At 38.5% G+C, this 21,409-nt stretch overlaps 1 protein-coding gene across 9 annotated transcripts in view; it reads left to right on the plus strand.

The window, feature by feature from the left end:
* The window catches only part of DLG2 (discs large MAGUK scaffold protein 2), a 1,380,463-nt gene that overhangs the window by 1,017,619 nt on the left and 341,435 nt on the right, over positions 1-21,409 (plus strand). For all 9 annotated transcript variants that reach the window (XM_039231798.1, XM_039231799.1, XM_039231801.1 and 6 more), the window contains one exon: positions 8,192-8,348. In XM_039231798.1, coding sequence (XP_039087729.1) covers positions 8,192-8,348 — 157 coding nt within the window. The remainder of the gene's footprint in view (positions 1-8,191; positions 8,349-21,409) is intronic.

The raw sequence follows: 21,409 nt of genomic DNA on the forward strand, positions 1-21,409 counted from the left end.
CTGTTGATCTGCCACAGCTGGAAGCATATCAGGCTGGCGTCCCTCCAATTGTTCAGCATTCAGGGATTTTATAATTATAAAGGCTCTTTACATCACATTAAAAGAAAAATAAAACTGTATAAATGAATGTAGCATATTTCATCCAGGTGATGATAAAAGGATAAAATCTCTTTAGAAGAAGATCAGTTGTTCTTTCTCTTGGCTGCTCTAGCTTATTGCACATGTTTTGGGCATCGCACATGTCCCTTCCTAGTCTTTTATAACTGTGTGTTTACATGTGGCTCCTCCCACCCCAAGGTCCTTAATCTTTGTGTTCACAGTGCCTGACACAAATGACGTACTCTGTAGATATTTGTTTATTGAAAGGTTAGATGGATAATTAAATATTTATTTTTAAGTGGATAGATAACTTTTTTAAAAACCTGATATTATGAGTAGGCAGGCTTCATCGTCTATAGATTCCAGACCTAAAATCTAATATGAAAACTGAAATTAGTAGACAGTGAGCACCTATTCTGTAGCATATTTTGGGTACAAATGAACAAGTGACATGGTCCCTGCTCTCAAGTTGACCACTCTAGCTGGAGAAGTAGACAAGCAAACCAACCCAGTATGATAAGTGTTATGATAGATAACTTGGAGAGAATGCTGGGGAGGCTGAGGAGGACATTGGAGATGGCTTCCAGCAGATTATGATCCCTGAGTTCAATCCTGAATGAAGAATGAGAGTTAGAATCTTGTTTCACTGACCATATATAACGATGTATAATAATGACTATTACTGGGCAGCTAGGCCATCTGAATTCTGGATGGTAATTGACAGAGTACATTAGAGTCCAAATCATTTCAGTGTGAAAATTATTACAATGATTTATATATTGGTGTTGTGCTATCATTTATTCATTCATCAGGTGTTTGTTGAGCACTCATCTAGGTGTATTGGGATGCATAGAAATGTAAACCATAACACCGTATCTTCAAGAGATTATAATCTTACTGGATGCCACAATGCCCTCACACATGAGATAGTTCATGGAAACACAGGGCATTATATTCACAGACCCAGAGTCATTAGCATAGGCAGTAAACATGCAGAAGTGAGAGCTGCAACTCAAAATAAAGTGATCTTTGAACACATCTAATATAAAAGGGAAAAAAATAAGACAGAAAGGAAACAAAATAAGATGAAATGAAAAGATCATCCAGAATGAGAGAACTTGAAAAGAGAACAGAGGTGGGGCTGAATGTGGAATATAAATCAATATGAAGTTATAGACAGTTACCATGAGCCAAGTACCACACTGAGCACCATAGAAGAAACAAACATGAAGCAGACATTGAATGTGCCAAGAAACTGTGAACAGTGCAGAGTGTCATTGCAAGCCCATAGCTGGAGCTACAGCAGAAGCATGTGTGGTTTGACCTGCACCATACTTCTAATTATTTTTTTTATCATTATCAACTTAAATTTCTGGAAAATTTGCATCAAAATCTAGATTCTTCACTTACCTTTATAAATTAGAGAATTTGGCAATACCTGTCAGTGTTTCTTCTTGGACAATTGTCCAGAGTTGAGCAGAAACATCGCTTTAAATGGAATGTATTCCCCAATTGGCTAAAATCCCTGCTCAGCCTGCTGCATTCATTTGCATTACCTATCCGAACCCTGTAGATTTTAGATTTTACCATATCTGGTTATAATCTAGCAAAAAGGAAAGACATTTACATAAATAATTATAATATGAAGTAGAGGGTAAAGCAGGGTCTAAAGCACTATAGGAGTTCGTTCATTCGTTCGTTCGTCCGTTCATTCATTCATTCATTCATTCATTCTGTCATTCAGTAGCTGTTTCCTGAGTCCCTGCTACATCTTGCTATTGCTGAAGTAGCCCAAGTGTCTAGATTCCTGGAGTTCAGAGTCTATTTTGGAGAAGGATACATTAGCAATCATTACACAGTGTGATAAATGCCATATTAGAGCTATATTAGAGTTAGGTATATATAGTTTACATTAGAGTTCACTCCTGATGTTGTCCATTTTATGAGTTTGAACAGATGTATAATGACATCTATCCATCTTTGTAGTATCCTACAGAGTAGTTTCACTACTCCAAATCCCCTGTGTTCCACTGATTTATCCCCCTCTCCACACAACCCTGGCAATACTGATCTATGTACCATCTACATAGTTTTACCTTTTCCAGAATGTCATATAGCAGGGAATCATGCAGGATGTAGCCTTTCCAGGCTGGCTTCTTTCACTTAGTAATATGCATTTAAAATTTCTCCATGTCTTTTCATGGCTTGGTAATTCATTTCTTTTCAGCACTGAATAAAATCGCATGGTCTGGATGGACTATAGTATCTATTCACCTACTGAAGGGTATGATGTGTCAATGTAGGTTCAGCAATTGTAGCAAATGTACTACTCTGATGGGGATTTTGATAGTGAAAGAGTCCAGTCATGTGTGGGGACAGGAGGCTTAAGAAAAATCTCTGTACCTTCCCCTCAGTTTTGCTTTGAACATAAAATTACTCTTTAAAAAATTGTCTTAAAAAAGGAAAGAAGAAAGAGACTAGTTCTGGTGTTTACTACCTGTGTGAACATAAGCGGTGTGTCTAAAGCTCAACTAGCTTAGACAAGTTAACTTATATAAGTATTATAAGTATCCATATAATAGAACTTGTAATTCTCCACAGGGTTTTCATCCTCTAACAGAAGAAAAAATGTACATGAGAACACTTTAAAATCGAGTTTAATGTAACGGGTTATTAGTATAAGAATTTTTAGTTACGGGTGTTTGGCTGGTTCAGTAGAAAGAACATATGACTCTTGATCTTGGGGTCATGAGTTCGAACCTCCCATTGGATGTAGACATTACTAAAAAAGTAAATGAAAGCTTTAAAAAGAAGAAAAAGTGTAAGTTAGAAAAAGTAAATCATTTGCAGTGCATTTAGAATATTTTATTTGCACACCACTTACAGATTTATTTCTTTGTCATTTCCTCTCATTATTAAAATAAACATCAAAAAGGCATCATAATTACTGTGATATATAAATTCTCTTTTTTAACAAAAAAGGGTATTTAAATCCTACAAGTTGACAAAATTCCACATAATTTGGTTTAAAAGACTTGTCCAGGTAAAATAGATAAAATCTAGTCAATCAAGAATTATATGTTTTATGTTCAGGAGTAACTAACAAAATTCTCCCAGTGGTAATAGGGAGTTTGTTTCATGAAGATCTTTTAAAGTTGTATTTTCTCTGCAGAGAGTCACTTAGCATATTAAACATGTAAAGATAATCCTTACTTCCAAAGGAATCATGTTCTCTCCCATTTTATTATTAAAATACCAAGGTTTCCCATAAAGCTTTCATTTTTTATTTCTGATAAAACCATGAGTAAAAGAAACCTTTTACTTTCCTCTTAGCTTTGTATGAAGTACAAATATGCTGCAATGTACAGCTTTTAAGTCTGAGAAACCTGAGGGGGAGATGAGAGACTCTTGCAAACTAGAGAATGAACCCATCTAAAGAGGGCCGTTGCTAAGAGTCAGTGTTCATAGAATATCTTTTTTTCATATAAAGTCGTAAATCTATATTTAATTCAAATTTTCCCAATTTTAAACATGAGCAACAAATTCAAAAACTTGTAAACACTGGGTCACATTAAGCCTATAGCTTTCTGATTTGCAACCTCTGGAATATATCATACTCTAGACTCTGGGATTTTGAGTGAGAAAATCTGTGTATTAATCCTGCCTTGTTTGCTTATTAAAATCAGTAAAAACTTGGATAAGCAGTCTCATTTCACTAATCTAAAAAGTTTTCTCTCTCCCTCTCTCTCTGCCCCTCCCCTACTTGATCTCCATCTCCTTCTCTCTCTCTCTCCCTCTCATAAATAAACATTTCAACATAAACAATGAAATGAATACTTACATACTTGCCATCTGGATTTCACTTTTAACATTTTACTGCCCTTGTTCTTTAAAATATCTATCCATCTATCCAGTTATCTGCCCATCTTCCCTTTTGGATCAGTTTGAAAGTAATTGCAGACATCTCTGTGCATCCTTCATTGGATTGTCTTGAGGATTAAATGGAATGATGCACATAAAGCATCAAGCACAGTATCTAGCACATAGATAAGCATATAAATAACCCCTTCCCTCCATCTATTTTTACTATGTATAACTTGAATGTCATTGGATGTACTAAGAGTGTATTTTAGACTTGAGGGAAAAGGGATATTTCTACAACTTTTTCTTCAAAATCCTGTTGGTCACACACACAAATTTAGACATAATAAAACAAACAGACATGGGAAGACTCTACAAATTGGAACTAAGTAAGACCATCTCAGAGAGAAGTGAAACTCTGGTGAATTTCTTAAATTTTCTTTCTACTTCCTATATGTTCTGGATGGAGCCCTGAAGACACCTTCACCCTGCACCCCTACCAATGGGGCCAGACCAAAAAAGCCTCTAGAAAAGCCTACAACCTACATCCAAAATATTGGGGAAAGGATAGACTAATAGAAGGGGGAGCCTTTTGATAATACTGTCCTAACTCTAGCCAAACACCAAAGGAAAAACTGTCCCCTCATTGAGTGCAAGTGGACTGTACAGATAGCTAGACCTCTAGCCCCATTAGGGAAAGCCAGGAGAGGCAGTTCTAAGATGACTCTGGATTTCCTCCACTGGGTTGATGTCAGTGGGCCAAATAAGAGCTGAACTTCCACCCTTATCCAGCAGCAAAGAGGCAGAACAAGGTGGCATGTTAGTCGATGTCCACCCCTCCCCCCCCAGTGGGGAGCTGACCTTGCACCTTCATCCAGCTTGCAATTACAAGCCTGTAATAAGATGGTGCTAGTTAGCATTCCATGTCCCTACTCCTGGTATTGGTAGGGACCACCTGAGAGCTGAACTATTACTGCTGGTCAGTGGCAATGAAGTAAAAGGGGGAAGAGAGAAGCAGTGCTAGTTGGCAAACCACTTTTCCTAGTAGGGCAGTGTCATCAGGGCGCAGAGGGGGAACTGAACTTCTAGCCCCACTCAGAGGCAAGGAGGTATAACAAAATGGCTCAAGACAGTGCTAGTCAGCACCCTCTTTTCACTCCCCCATTTGTGTCAGTGGTCCCATAGGGAACTGAGTTTCTATCCCACTACATGGCAGTGAGGTAGAATGAGTGGAATACTAGTTGATACCCCACTTTCCGCCTTGGTGTCACCAGGGACCAGTAGGAAGCTGAATATCCATTTCACTTGGATCTGAAGTTATGCCTAAATTGATCTACTATCTGAAAAAAAAACTAAGATTAAGTAGAATATAGCATTTTATACTGTAATACCTAAGTGTCCAGTATGTAATAAAATAAAATGACTTCTTATTCTAAGAAACAGGAAAATCTCCACTTGGATGAGAAGAGCAACTGATGTCAACACTGAGATGACACAGGAGTTAGAACTATTTGACAATGATATTAAAGTACCCATCATGCTTCAGTAGGCAATTACACACAGACTTGAAATAAATGGGGAAAAAATGAAAGTCTCAGGAAAGGAAAAGAAGATACAAAAAAGAACCAAATGGAATCTTAAAGCTGAAAAACATAAAAACCAAAATTTGAAAAAGTTCATTGAATGGGGTCAAAAGCAGAATAAATATGACAGAAGAAAGAATAGCTGAATCTATAGAAGGGCAGAAATTACCCTATCTGAGCAGAGAGAGAAAAATGACTGGAAATATACCCACTGCCTACCACTTCCTGTAATACCACCCTCAGCCAAGCCACTCTTTTGCCTGCATATAGCAATTAGCCACATAACTCATCTCACTTTTTCATGTTGCTCCTTGCATCTATTTTATGCCAAAGTAACCATTTAAAAGTATAAATCAAATCAAGTAATCTTCTCCTCAGTGGCTCCCCGTTTCTGTCAGGGTAAAAATCAAAGTTTTAGAATGGTATACAAGGCCCTACAGGATTTATCCCCTGTTGTCTTTCTACCTATGATAGGCAAGATTCTAAGATGGCCCCATGATTTCTACCCCATTATGTTACTTCCACAGTTAAGTTACCTTATATGGCAAAAAGAATTTGCAAGTGCAGTTAAGGTTACTAATCACTTGATCTTAAGGTAGGGAGATTATCTGGGTGGACCTAACTATATCACACATTGGAAAGCAGAAAGTTAAATCTAACTATTTGTGGAAGAGCAAGCCAAAAGAACTCCCAAATGAGAAAGGATTCAGTGTGCCGTTGCTAGATTGAAAATGGAGATGGCCACATAACAAGGAATGTGAGTAGCCTCTAGAACCTGAGAGAGATGCCCATCTGGTGGCCGGCATGGAAACAGGGAGCTCAGTCTCTGTGATAATTAATTCTATCTGTCATCTGACTGGGCCACAGGGCACCAAGGTATTTAGTCAGATGAGGCAGAGATGCTTGTTTTGTGTACAAACCTTCCAAGTACCTGGAACAGTTCCTGGTATAGTACTGCTTACAAAGTATTTGTAGAATAAAATAAATTAATTCTATGTTGAGTGATTTTTGACTTAATGCATTGCAAGCTCCATGTGTATTTTACATCCTTCCTCAAATTAGGCCAAACATAGATATATAATGCATTGCTTTGTACATGGGACTGTGATAACAAATAACAGATTCTGTGTCATCATTAGTACTAAAAAAAAACCCTCGTTTTTTAGTCTAGGAGGGCACTTTGCCATTTTTATATCATTAAGTACAGGAAAACATAACAGAAACTTTAATGACTGAAACTGGTATATTTTGGAGAGGACAGTGGGTGATATAAAAGTGCCTTGGTCAAACCCAAGACTTTGAGACTACATTTTTTTTTAAACTACTAATACTATAGAACTAGATGTCTTCTAGGTCCCTTAAAATTCTATATTCCATAGTTATCTATCCTCTACACAAATTCACCTAACTAATGGCTCAGGATTTGGCCTCTCATCTTTCTGCTTACAACCCTCAAATCTGCATTTGCAGCCCTCTCTGTGGATCCAAGTTCCTAACCTTTGTCTCTTATCATTTCTGAACATGGCATGGATGACCCACCATCACCTGGAATTAAGCGTGTCAAATCATACCCATCCTAATGATCCTGGATTCCAGTTCTCCCTCATTTTACCAATTACTGAGATGTCCTTCCCTCTGTCCTCTACTGTCTGAGTCAATCTCTGGACCCACTGTTTCTCCTTTCAGATTTCCTCTCTCACATTTCCCTTTCATTTCATTAGATCACTGCTGTCACCTTTGTTCATGCTCTTACCTCCTCAAATCTGGATTACTTGCTCAACATCCTAAATAATTTTTCTACCTCCCATCATATCAACACTCTCCTCTCCAGCAATCCTATAGAAGACCATTTGTTAATGCTCCTAAAATGGACTTAAATATTCTCAGTGCCTCAGAATCTTCCAGTGAGTCTCTACTACCTACAGAGTAAATTTTAATTAATAGACAAACAACTATGTAAGATATTTCATAATTTGACCTATTCAGTCTAGTCTCCTGACCCCCAAATTCTCTGCCTTGGGTTACATTCATCCTACTGAGTGCTACTGTGGTGAACAAATGAGTGGGGGGAGTGAAATGGCTGAAGGTGGTCTAAAGATACAATCTTCTACTTTTAAAATAAGTAAGTCCTGGGGATGTCATATGCAACACGGTACTTAATACTGTATTGTATATTTGAAAGTTGCTGAGAGTAGATCTTAAAAGTTCTCATCACAAGAAGAAAAAAATTGTAACTATGTGTGGTGATAGACATTACCAGACTCATTCTGGTGATCATTTCACAATATATACAAATATCGAATCATTACATTGTACACCTGAAACTAATATAATGTTATATGTTAATTATGTCTCAATTTTTAAAAATACAAGAACAGATTTTTTTTTAAAAAAAGGAAAAGTGGAAGTAAGGCTAGTTTAAGAAAATGTTCTGGAATTATGGATGACTCTGCATGGTATTTTGGCAATTGTTATAGTGAAAAACTCAGACATCTGCCATGAAATTAACATTTTTCTTGGAGTGCTAATGTATCTTACTTTGGGAAGATAGGTAGTGAATTGCTGATATCATATATCTCAATGAAAGTAAAAGCAACCTAAATCTTGAGTGGGTCACCCTATGAGCTGTTTTCTACTTGTTTCTACAGGGAGCCCCGCAAGGTTGTCCTGCACAAAGGCTCCACTGGCCTGGGCTTCAACATCGTGGGTGGGGAAGATGGAGAAGGTATTTTTGTATCCTTCATTCTGGCTGGTGGACCAGCAGACCTGAGTGGGGAGCTCCAGAGAGGAGATCAGATCCTATCAGTGAGTATTTCTTCTTAATCTTCATCTCTCCATATTTGACACCATTTGAGAAAAAATCACTTTGAATTATGACTGCAGTAGCACCTTAATTAAAAAGGAAAAATGGTTTATGGCTTTTAGTACATGTTGCAGTATAAATGGTGTTGAAGTGTTTGATGCTTGTTACTTACTTCCCTCAGATACAGGTAAAAGTGCTCATGTTTTCATTTAGGTTTTCTAAGACATATTTGTATCTGATAGAACATTGAGTTTATTTTTGAGAGAGAGAGAGAGAGAGAGTGCAAGTGGGCAGGAGGAGGGCAGAGAAAGAGGGAGACACAGAATCCAAAGCAGGCTCCAGGCTCTGAACTGTCTGTACAGTGCCCAACGTGGGGCTCAAACTCAGAAACCATGAGATCATGACCTGAGCCAAAGTCAGTCACTTAACTGACTGAGCCACCCGGGCACCTAAGAAGCATGCCTTTTTAAGTATATTATTTATTTTTGATGCAGATCTTTTTTCCAAAGCCATGATTGTACTCTAAAACAACATTTTTATAAACATATTGTTTGTTGCATATAACTATATAAGAAAATATATAAAACATGCAGTTGGGTGCCATTGAAAAGTGGTAGGAGCAGCACCATTTACCTAAATACAAGAATTACCAGCAACAAGTTATTAAGCACTTATTGTTAACCAAGCATTTTATAAAAGTAATTACTGCTTATCATAATCTCCCTGAAATGTATTGCCACATGTTTGAAGAAAATAAGGTTCAGGGACACCTGGATGGCATGGTTAAGCACCTGACTCTTGATTTGGCTTAGGTCACGATCTCAGCATTGGTGAGTTTGAGCCCCACATCAGGCTTTGTGCTGACAGTGTGGAGCCTCCTTGGGATTCTCTCTCTCCTCTCTCTCTGTTCCTCCCCTGCTCACACACACTCTCTCTCAAAATAAGTAAATGAACTTAAAAAGTTATGAAGAAAATAAGATTCAGAGAGGTGAAGTCGATGTTTACCTAACTAGAGACAGTAACAGCTGAGATTTAAATATTCAGGGTTTTTCTTAAGATTTTATTTTTAAGTAATCTCTACACCCATCATAGAGCTCAAACTGACAACCCCAAGATCAAGAGTTGCATGCTCCACTGACTGAACCAGCCAGGCGTCCTTAAATATTCAGTTTTAATGCCCATCACACCTGCCCTCTCGCTTCCTTCCTTCCTTCCTTTCCCCCTTCCTCCCTTCTATCTCTCTTTCCACCTCCTTTCTTTTATTGAAATATTTATTAACTGCTTCTTTTCACTAGATCAAGCTATCTTTCTGGTATAAACTCTGTGACAGGTAGTTATATCCATTGTGAGTATATATGATCATACTGAAATTTTGGTAATCATGCAAATAATACTGGGAAATAATCTAAGGAGCCTAGTTCTTATGGCTGAGTTTATGGTTCATAACTCAATGAAGCATTTAGTTTGCAATTTTCATTGTGTCCTTAGAAAAACTTAGCTTTGTTTTATAGCCATGATTTATAACTAGGAGTTTGCAAGTGAACTTATGTTATGCCTTCCCCACTTTCCCCTCCACACACATATGATTTACCTGTATAATATAGTCAATTGGTCTGAGTAAAGTGTCCACTGGTCTGAATGGATGGCCTTGCCTTATATGTTCTGGCAGTTTTCCCACACATTAAGGCCTCTGCTTACTTGTTAGCTAGCAGATGTCTGGATAGATAGAGTATGTGAGAAATAGGTAAGATCTCACATGAGGGCCTCATTCTGCCATCCAAGAGCCAAATATTACCCCTTCAACTACTCCCCTCTGCATACTTCTACACTTAAATGATACAGATCTATATAGATATACTTCTATATATAGAAGAGGTTTTATATATTTTTATTATCTATATCTATATACATCTCTATCTATATTTATATCTATATCTATCTTCCTCAACTTACAGTAGGGTTATATCCTGATAATCCAATTATAAGCTGTAAAGACTGTAATCAGAAATGCATTTCTTGGGGGCACCTGGGTGGCTCAGTCAGTTAAGCGTCCAACTTCAGCTCAGGTCATGATCTCATGGTTCATGGGTTCAAGCCCCACGTCGGGCTCTGTGCTTATGGCTAGCTCAGAGCCTAGAGCCTGTCTTCAGATTCTGTGTCTCCCTCTCTCTCTCTCTCTGACCCTCCCCTGCTCACACTTTCTCTCTCTCTAAAAAATAAATAAAACGTTAAAAATTTTAAAAAAAAGAAATGCATTTCTTAAACAGCCTCACAACACTTAAATTGGCCTTTTGAGCAAAATCACTGAAAAATCCTATTTTATAATATTTTGTAAGTGTTGTCTATATCATGTAATTTACTGAATACTGTAATGGAAGGAAAAACAGAATGGTTATATGGGTGCAGCATGGTTGTAAGTGTGTCAGTTGTTCACCCTCATGATTGTGTGGCTGAGGGGGAGATGCGGCTCACTGCCCAGCATCACAAGAGCATGTGCCCCATATTGTTAGCTTGGGAAAAAATCGAAATCCAAAATTTGAGGTACAGTTTCTAGTGAACATGTGTCACTTTTGCACCACCGTGAAGTTGAAAATTTGTTAGGCCAAACTATGACTAACTCGGGGACCATCTGCATAAGATGTAACTTACCTTTGTTGACATGTCTTTCTTTACTAAGTGGCAAAAGCTCCCTGAAAGTAAATTATTTTATATGGTTTTGTAGTTCCAGTATGTAGCATACTAAATGTATCTAAAATTCTCCCTAACAATGCTTTTTGAACGGAATAGCGTTGAGTAAGTGTGGTGATGCTTTACAATGTCACTGTAGCCTAGCAGATGGACTCTAAAATTCTGTGTAAAACATACTTAAATATTTTCACCGCCCTAGCTCACAATCTGTAGCCTGGGGACCATGTTCTTACTTCCCCACAGCCATTCACACTGGCACAGCACTTCCTCCCACACAGAGCACTTTCACATACATTAATTCTAGGGGTCTTTAAAGCAGTTCTATATGTCAAGATAAGTTGTTATTACTCTCACTTTCTATATCAGGAAAAGGGGATTCAGAAAAGCTGAATGATTCGTCCAAAGCTCCACAGCTACTGACTATGATGTTGGACTCAAAATCAAATCTCCTGACCCCCTATCATTGTTCTTTCTTCTCACGGTACAATCTCTCTTCAAAACCTGTCAACGGTCTCTTTCAACACTTTCTTGTCTCATTTAGCACTGCTCCGTGTGCACACATACTTGGGAGCACATGGAACTGTAAGAGCTAAGACTTCTGTGTTACTTTTGAGTCTGTCACTATTATAACCAATTTAGCCTTATAACCACGTGATGCCTGATTCTCATTTTTAAAGAAAGCTCTATGCCCAACACGGGGCTTGAATTCACAACTCCGAGATCAAGTGTCGCAGGCTCTACCAACTGTGCAGGCCAGTCACCTCCTTATTATGTTCATTTTAAGGGTAAAGAAACTGAGCCAGAGAGATGACATTAGGCTCTAACTGTTTAAATGAGAAATGTACTAAACCATAGGTTTTATTTGTTTTAACCTTTAGGTATGTGGTAGAAAAAGGGATGAGCTAATAATCTTATGGCTCAGTAAAGGAAATTCATAACTATTTCTGTTTTCAAAAGTAGATATATCCACTTAAATATTACTACTAGAACCACAAAAGAAAAGAAGACAACCAATCAGAATTATAGTCTTCTTGGAAATTAGATTTCGCAGAACTTTACAATAGTCTCTGATGTTCAGATATCATACCCTTTCTTATGTACCACATTTGCAAAGACAGTTCAATGATAAAAATATTATCTGCTTTTTTTAATTGAAAAGAGGGACCATTTCCCTTCTTTAGCTTTCAAAAAGGTGTTTAAACTGTATCTAGAGATTGCCTAGTTTCAAGGCCCAGTATTGGAATTTCATTAGTTAACACTTCAAAAAAAGAATAAACAGGCTGGAGAAGCTCAAACATTACAACAGGGGTAGGAAACAGCAGACTGGAATTATTAACAATGGAATACAGAGGATACAATATTTTGCCTCTACAGCTTACACAAAAGGACAAGCTATACCTTCCTGGAAAACACAAGAACAAAGCCTCTATATATCAATCAAGAGTTAAATACAAACTTAATGCATATTTTTAGATCATGTAAGATTATTTTGTAAATAACTTATGCTAACAGTAATGTAGTTAAGTTCAGAGAAAAAAACTGAAATCCCCAGAGAGGAGAGCTGTGGGAGTCAGTCTCTGTCCTCAACTGGTATTTATCGAGAAGAGACTTGAATAAGAGATAATCACCTTTCTTATCAGGGTCAGAATGTCCATTTCTGTTATCCAGAACTATTCTCCCACAGAGACTATACCATCCTCAGAGATCATTCATTTCATTAATGACTTACTATGTGATAGATTTTGTATCAGGGCATGAAATCTCAAAAGATGAATGAGATAAACATCCTTACCTTAAAGTTTTCACAGCCTAAAAGCAAATATATCAATATATCTGTTATATGGGAATACATAGATCTGGCTATGAATATGGATATAGATATAATATAGATATAGTGGCATACTGAGGAAAGAAAGGAGACAAAACACTTTGAATCATGCACATCGTAAGTACTCAGTCAGTGCTCCTATTAATACTAACAATTTTGCCTTAAGAAAGTGTTCAGTGTTTTTAAAAAATGTCAGATAACTCTAAAGAAGGCCTTTTATATAGAATTTGAGTTATTCCTTCTTTGGGACAAGGGCTTGGACCCAATGAGCATTTCCCAAAGTGTGTTTCCCTGGACAGTAAAAAAGCAGGATTGAATTAAGGTGCTAATGAGAGAAAGGGTTCCCTGGTATCAGGTTTCTCCACTAAAGAACTTTTCAAAAAATATCTGTTTACTGTATGTACTAGAAATCTCTTCAGAGGCAGATAAAGTACACATCTTTTCCCAAACGTATTTGATCATCAAACTTCTACGTGAGGAGCACTTCGCAGGACAACAGTAGTAGGAAATGCTTGAGCAGATATTTTTCTAATTCCCATAACTGAGTCTTTTCCTAACAAGGTAGCCATACTTCCCTATAAAGAAAAGCAAGTAGCCTTTTACTATGTTAAGATTATGGGCGCCATCTAGTGTTCATGCATTGTCTAAACATGGCAGCCTGAAGATGGAGCATTCCAAAGCTCCGTTGTAGAGCTTTATTATCCCTCACTTCCCCCTCCTTGCCAAAACTACAGACCTAGACTAGCTAAGAAGTTGAAAGATAGAGAAATCATCTTTAGGCTACATTCTATACACATACTGTGAGTGATATTTTCTAATTTCTCCTTTATATATTCTACTTCTCAGGCATTTGTTACAGAGAATCTTATCCAATAATTGAACCATATTCTTGATGTATTGGTAGAGAAGAATTTAGGACATTCAGCATGCAATCACATTAACTAGTGCAGTAGCCTCCTCAGGCATTCTTCCTGCAGAGGAAAAGATAAAAATGCTTTTGTTATTATTTTTTTCAATGCTTTGTTATGAAAAAGGTGGAGCAGAGCATGTAGAAGCAATACCCCTATAAAGAGGTGCTTTTCTGTGTTACCATGCAATTTTAGTTTTTTCATTCCTCAGAACCCTCAAAAAGGGCACCCAAGCTGACCTTGCTAAGTCCAAAGCTCACCCTTGATGGACTTCAAGTATTTAACTAACTGTGTTCCAAAAAAACATGACTGGGGATACGTGTTGCCAAAAGTGAAAAGCTGTAGTTGTTGAGGTGAAGGTACAATAGATAATCATGCATCTTTACATTAAAGTTGAAATTGTATTGTAGATTTAGAAAGACTACATGAGTCACGGATCACCTGGACGTTTCATTAATTCTCAGGTTACCTTGCTACCTTCATGTTTAGATCCTTCTTGTCACATTACTCAAATAAAATGTGAGCAATATATACACTATGCATCATCCTGGGACACTGATAAAGTCACGCTTCTCTTGTTACCTCACATGCCAACTGTCCATTGCTTCCAGTGTTATGCCTGAAATCCAGCTCTCCTCCTGCTCCCCCTGCTAAAAAGTACCAAGTTATTCCTTTGATTCCCTGAAGTGATCCTTAAGAGCTTACACACCCATCCCTTTCCGTGATCATGGGCTGTCAGCAATATGGGCTGTCTGCTCGAGGGCCTATTTCTCTGCATTCCTAAAACCAGCACCCCTCAAGACACCAGAGAGGCTCTGAGGTCCATGCAGATGTGGGGACCAGAGCCATCTCCCCAGATCTGTGCTGCTTTGTCACCTTGTTTCAAAAGCACACCAGCTCAGACCAGAAGTCTTACAAAGCGTCTCTCACCTAATGGCACCTTTAGCTTCTCTCCTCTCACCCTCAACACTTCGAGTCACCCAAACTCCAGCAAAGCCTTCACCCTTCACCTAGCATGTTTTCTGGCTGAGCTCCTCCCATTCCACCTTCCCCCAACAAAAGACAGACAACGAGAGTCAGAGACTAAAATTAGCTTACACACATCAGTATGTGTTTCCAAACAGGAATGATTCAACATCTGCATTTGGGTTAAGGGGGATTTCACAGCTTCCCCCAAGAAAAGGAATAGATATCTGTCCTCTGTATACAGCTTTGTAGCCAACAGCCCATCTCCTAATTTTGCTCAAAGAAACAATATTTGATGAAATGAATTATGAATATTTTTGGCAAATTAAACAACAGTGATGCTTTTGTGTTTCTGTTTTTGTTATCTTTGTGCATCCCCACCCTGCCACCCTGGGCCTTCTCATCAAAGTACCAGGAATGCCAGGGTCCCCTCTCAGCCAGAGCACCCTATTAAACACCTCTGAAGGAAAATCTAGCCAAGCAGAATTTATATTTTTGAAAAGATGAAGACTTTTTGCCCCAACCCTGACCTGTGAAGCCTCCTGCAAAACTTGTGTGCCTGTTCCAGGCATCTGCTGAACCCCACTTTCTCTAGACTCACTGAGTCTTCAGCCTCTGCCTTTTGCCTCTCAGGGGCCCACTCAGACTTCTCTCCACCTTACTGGACTTGCCTTTATGCCCACCTCAGAGCCCAACAGCTGCCCTCTTCAGGGATCACCTCAAATAAAAACAGTGGAGCCATTGAAAAGGCTCTAGGGGAGAGACTTTTCCTCAGCCTTGGCTTTAGAGCCTCACCATCCAGCATGACCCCGGCCCACTCACCAAAGGGTAGGGATTCATTAAGGCCTAGCTATGCCCCGTAAGTCGTTTATTACTCTAGGTATCCCAGGATGTACAAACGTCCCCCATCACATATAACATGCAACCTTTGGGAAGAGCAAGACTTTTAAAAACATATCTAATCTTGTCATTTCTCCCCTCTTCTTAAAAATTTTCAGTGACTTTCTGTTGTTCTTAAGATAAAATCGAAAATTCTTAACATGGTCTACAGGGCTTTATAGGCTCTGGCTCCTGCCTGCCTCACCAGCTACATGTATACCACTTCTCCTACTCGCATTTATGTCCCAGTTACCCCGGTTTCTTTTCTCCTCCAATCATGGGTAATACTCAAAATATTTAGTAATTTGGCATATACAATTCAGCACCAGCCCATTCAATGAATGGCCAGCCATAGTGCCATAGCTACAGAATTGTAGGGAAGTGGAGTCTTCTGAGAGCGAGGGTGTGGGTCACTCAGGGAGGGCTCAAGGCAGGAATTACTTATTGGCAATTCACATGGAAGGGTTTTCCTATCGTAACAAAAGGAATAGCTACATTGATGGTGCAAACTCCCACCAGGTGCCTGTGCATGTACCAAATTTCCTCTGCAAAGGAACTCAGAGTTAGCAAGGACCTTCTATTATCTAAAAGGGGGCCAGAGAATTCATGGATTGTCCCAGACTTCATTTAGAAAGCATCTCCATTGTCTGACATTGAATCCAGCTAATAAATGATACTTGTCAAATGAATAAAACCAATAAACTTGATGGGCATAGTAGCAAAACAAAATTAACATTGCTATTTTCTTATATATTTCTTGAGTACTACTTATTGTCATGGCAATGAGAAAGAATGAAATCTAACCATGTGTAGCAACATGGATGGACCTTGAGAGTGTTATGCTGAGCGAAATAAGTCAGGCAGAGAAGGACAAATATCATAGTTTGCACGTATAGGAGGATTAGGAGGAACCTGATGGAGGAACAAGGGGGAGAAGAAGGGGGGAAATGGTGGGGGAAAGGGAGAGAAGCAAACCATGAGAGACTCTTGAATGCTGACAAAACTGAGGACTGATGGATGTGGCGGGGAGGAGGGATGGGCATGGAGGAGGGCACTTGTGGGGATGAGCACTGAGTGTTATGTGGAAACTAATTTGACAATAAACTATTTGTAAAAAATAAAAAATAAAAAAAAAGAATAGTATCAGGAGACATGCAGTTCAAGTCAGATTTCTAATAGATAACCTACAGGACAACTATTTCATGACTCAGCTGTAAGCAGCTTTCAAAAGTCTGAACTTCAGTGATATCGGTTCCAATTTTTCTCAAAATAATATTTTCTCCAAATGCATTCTGTATAATACTATATCTGTGAAATGTTCCATGAAAAAAGGCTGATGATTGAATAAAGGATCTGAGAAATCCTGTAGCAAATAAAGAAGTGCTATTAAAGCATTTCTTTCTAACCTTAATTAACTAAAGAATCTTTTTCCTCCTGGAATATAGATTACTCTCTAATGGAACATACTTTTAGGAATTCTGCCTTAAACTAATTTCCAGAAGAACTTATGCAAGTGTTTTATTTGGGAGAAGGAACATTTTCACATTGAAATGTTATTTGCAGAGTTCAGAGGTGTGGTGGGGAGAGTATAACTCAAATACATAAGACCAAAGAAGAAATCTAGAAAGTCCTCATTAGACCGAAAATTAATTGAGGAGCATTTACAAATGTTTGTGGAGTGCTAGACAAACTTATTAACCTATTCACATAAAACTAAGCTGCATACATTTACTAAACATATACTAAGTGTCAAAAACTACTAGGCATTAAGCATACAACATGGAAAATATGTCATTGTGTCCTTAGTGAACATGCAGGCTCATTTGGGGAGGCACACACAAAAATGGTGATTTCCAATATAACGTGGAAGTACTGATGGAAAATTCTGAGGAAGCACATGGGCACATAGAAGCTGTCATTAGCCTAGCCTGGGAATCTGAGATGGCTTTCTGAAGGGGATGCTTCCCAACAAAGACAAAGGAAGAAGAGTGGAGAATTAGGGATAAAATGCCTAATATTTATTGAGTATTTGCTTAGTACCATGTATTATGCTGGGTAGTGTACAATGATTTGAGTGAATCCTAACAACAACTTTGAACAGAACATGAAATCATTTGCCCAAGGCCACACAGATAATCAGCAGTGACAGTGGTATTTGAACCTCTGTTACTTCTGATTTCAAAGCTAGGCTCTTTCTATAATGCCAGCCTTCAGGAAGAAAATTGAATTTGTCAGTTTGTTTATGTCTGAGGCTATACGCACTTGAAGTCCGTTTAGTGAGAAAAATATAAATGCCTGAAATAATAGATCATTTACAACAGGATGTATGAGGCACCACAGGAAGCCATTGTATACATAGGTTCTAAGATTGAGGTGACTTAGAAGCAACATCTAGATCCTCTGACATTTCCATAGAGGGCATGGACTATGATTCATCTCTGTACTCCATTGCTTAACAGAACCTAGCTACTGAGCAAATGTTTAATGAATGAATGAAAGACTCATCCTTTCCCACTTCTCTGAAGGCACCTAGGAATCTTGGTCTTCCTCTCATTTGTATTTATCCATACCTGTGTCCCAAAGGACCTTTGTGTCCTGAAGATTCAGAATATCTTAAGCCCTTTAGCTTTCTGGCCAATGGAATATATTTTCCAAATCAGATAGGTCCTTTCTAGTCGACTAATAAGAATTTCAAGAGATTAGAAACATATTGGGTAAATATTCTATTACATGCTAAATATGTGTTATTAGTTTTAAAATGTGTTTATAATATATGCTCCTCTTCCAAAAAAAAAAAAAAAGATGTTTAGATGATTAAGAGCTCCTATATACACCTCAAGGGTTGAACACTTGATTCTGAGCCTTTTCCATGTAAGCATTGAAAATAGTTGTTATGGTTGACCCCTGATAAAGGGGAAACATTGCAGAGATCTCTAGTTTAAGGCAGGAGTGATCCTCAAGTGAAAATGGACTGATTTTTTTAGCTCCAGCATGCTTTTGCCTCTGACTAACCTACTTTGCTAGCTAATCTCTAATAACCCATCCATTTGCATCACCATTTCTATGTACAGAGTCCCTTGTGTGGATATCATCTCATTTGATCCACATAACATTCCTTCAGGATAGGTTGGAAAGTAATCATTTTGCCACTTTTTATGGGAAGAAACTGAAGAGTTCAGTGATTTTCTAACCCCAAATCAGCTAGACACCAGGGGTAGGCCTTCTAACTTAGTCAGCTTCCTCACCTGTAATGCTAACTACTCAAGGAATGTGCCTGATGGGAGCATGGGTGGTGAATTACGTGCAAGAGTTCTGGACTCCAGACAACAGACATGTCAGTTACTTAAATGAAAAAGGAATTTGTTGGAAAAATAACAAACAGCTCCCTGGATCTTCAGCAAGGCTGGGGAACCAGTATCAGAGGCCAGGGAGGAAATGCTGCTGAAAAACAGTCTGTTAAAAATGCTGTTCTTGAGGTCATCACCACTGGCCACTTACCACCAGGCCACACTGCTGAAATTACTGTATTTAGTCTTCATCCCTGTTTCTGGCACAGAACTCCTAAAGCCCTTGCAATTTTCTAAGTGATGAGAGCATTAAATAAAATAATGTATTTAAGCCATTGACACAGTGCCTAATGAGAACTAGTTATTCATTCATTGTTAATCATTCATTCATGCAACAGTTTATTCAGGAGCCAGTATGTGTCAGGCACTATTGCAGGTAATAGGAATATAAGAGTTAAAAAAAGAAAAAGAGACAAATTGCTGCCTCATGGTTTTTACATTTTAGTGGGAAAAACAATTTATTTTTTTAAGTAATGGATACGTAAATTATATAATCTATTCAAAGGTGTAGAAAACCAATGGTGTAGTGTAAGGAGAATTTGGAGTACAGAGAGAGGAACTGAAAGTTTAAATAAGGTCATCAGGGTGGGCCTCACTGAGAAGGTGACATGTTAGCAAAGACTTGAAAGCAGGGAAAGTGGGCCATGCAAGTGTCTGGGGTAGTTTCAAACAGAGAAAACACCCAGCATCAAGTCTGTGTAGGGTGCATGCCCAGTGTTTTGAGGAAGCCACTCTGGCAGGACTGGGATGGGAGAAGGGGAGAGGAGTATAAGATGAAGACAGGAATAATGGCTGAGTCATGGAGAGTGCAGCCTCTCAGGCCTCTGTAACAGCTTGGTTTTCACTCTGAGACCAGAAAGAGCCATGGAGGATTATAAGCTGAGAAGTGAAAAGATGTGAATTCACTTACATCTTAAGGGAATCACTCTGGCCGCTGTGTTGACAGCCGGACCCAGGGACAAGGATGGAAGCTAGAGGCAAGCTTGAGCCTACATGAATAATCAGCCCGAGAGACAGTGGAAGAATGGCTAACCATGGTAGAAGGGGGGGAAGTGAGGGGTGATTCTGGATTTGTTTAAAATGGAGAGTTATCAGATTTCCTGAAAGATTGAATATGAGGTAAAAGAGAAAGGAAGTTGTCATGGGTGACTGCAAAGACTTCTGTCTGATCATAAGACGAGCAGAGATGGAGATACTTGTCCAGGTGGAACAGGTAACAGGTAGAGATGAACTCACCCTAACACACAAAAGTCCTCCTCAGAGAGAAGAGGAGGAACAAGTAAAGTAGGAGAAATCAGGTAGAACCCAGGAGCTAAGAAGAGAAAGTCTTTCTAGAGAGTGGGACCAGCTGCTCCAAATGCTATTGGTCAGTCACATAAGATGGGAACTAGAAATTAACTGCTGAATTTTACATGGAACTTACTGATTCAAATGAAAAAGGAGTGTCTATAGTGTAATTGGGTGAGAATCCATATGGAACAGATTTCTGAGAGAATGGAAGGAAAGGCACTAATGATAGTGATTACAGATATCTTCCTTTAAGTTCTGCTGAAAAGGGGAATGAAATAGGATGGGAGGATAGATTTTGTTTTTATAACAGTGCTTATGTGTTGATGGAAACAGTGTTTATGTGTTGATGTAGAGAGGGGGAAATTAGTGATTTATTTATCAGTTCACCTAAATATGATGTGATGGAAAACACGTACATATATATATATATATATATATATATATATATATGGCTGCAGTTTTTATTTTTTAAGTCTGAAGAATTAAATACCTCCTATCATTAAATACTTCCTATTGATCTATTGTGTTTATTCGTATATTCCCAGAGCCTGAACAGGTCCTGGCACTTCACAGGTACCAAATATGAAGCATAACTCAAGTACTATTCTGGGTGCTAGAGGAATGAGGTGAACCAGACATTGATGGGGTGCTGACCTAGTAGAGAGATAGAGCATGAACATGGTTATAATTCATGGAAGATGTGATAGAAAAGAACAACCACATTGTTTTAGTCTTCTCATCCTACTACTTTGTTGTTTAAAATAAATAATAAGTTCTTTGATATCAAGTATTACCTTCTTCTCCTCCTCCTCCTCCTTCTACTACTACTACTACTACTACTACTGCTACTACTACTACTACTACTACCACTACCACTACATCTACCACTACTACTTCGTCGTTGTCATCATCATTATCATCATCATCATCATCACCACCACTACCACCACCACCACCATGAGCACTCACTTCCCCACATAGAATGCCCATTCGCAATGACTGACACATGAAAGGAGAGTCAGTGAGCACCTTTGTCAGCAGCACTCTGCCCTTGCATGAACTACTTCCCTTTCTACTATTCCCAAACTTCCCTTTCTACTATTCCCAAGTTTCCAAGGGCCTTGCCCTGCTTCCTAACTTCTTCCCAGGTTCTAAGC

Source organism: Hyaena hyaena, unplaced genomic scaffold (genome assembly GCF_003009895.1).
Source record: "Hyaena hyaena isolate Hyena2069 unplaced genomic scaffold, ASM300989v1 scaffold_59, whole genome shotgun sequence".
NCBI lineage: Eukaryota > Metazoa > Chordata > Mammalia > Carnivora > Hyaenidae > Hyaena > Hyaena hyaena.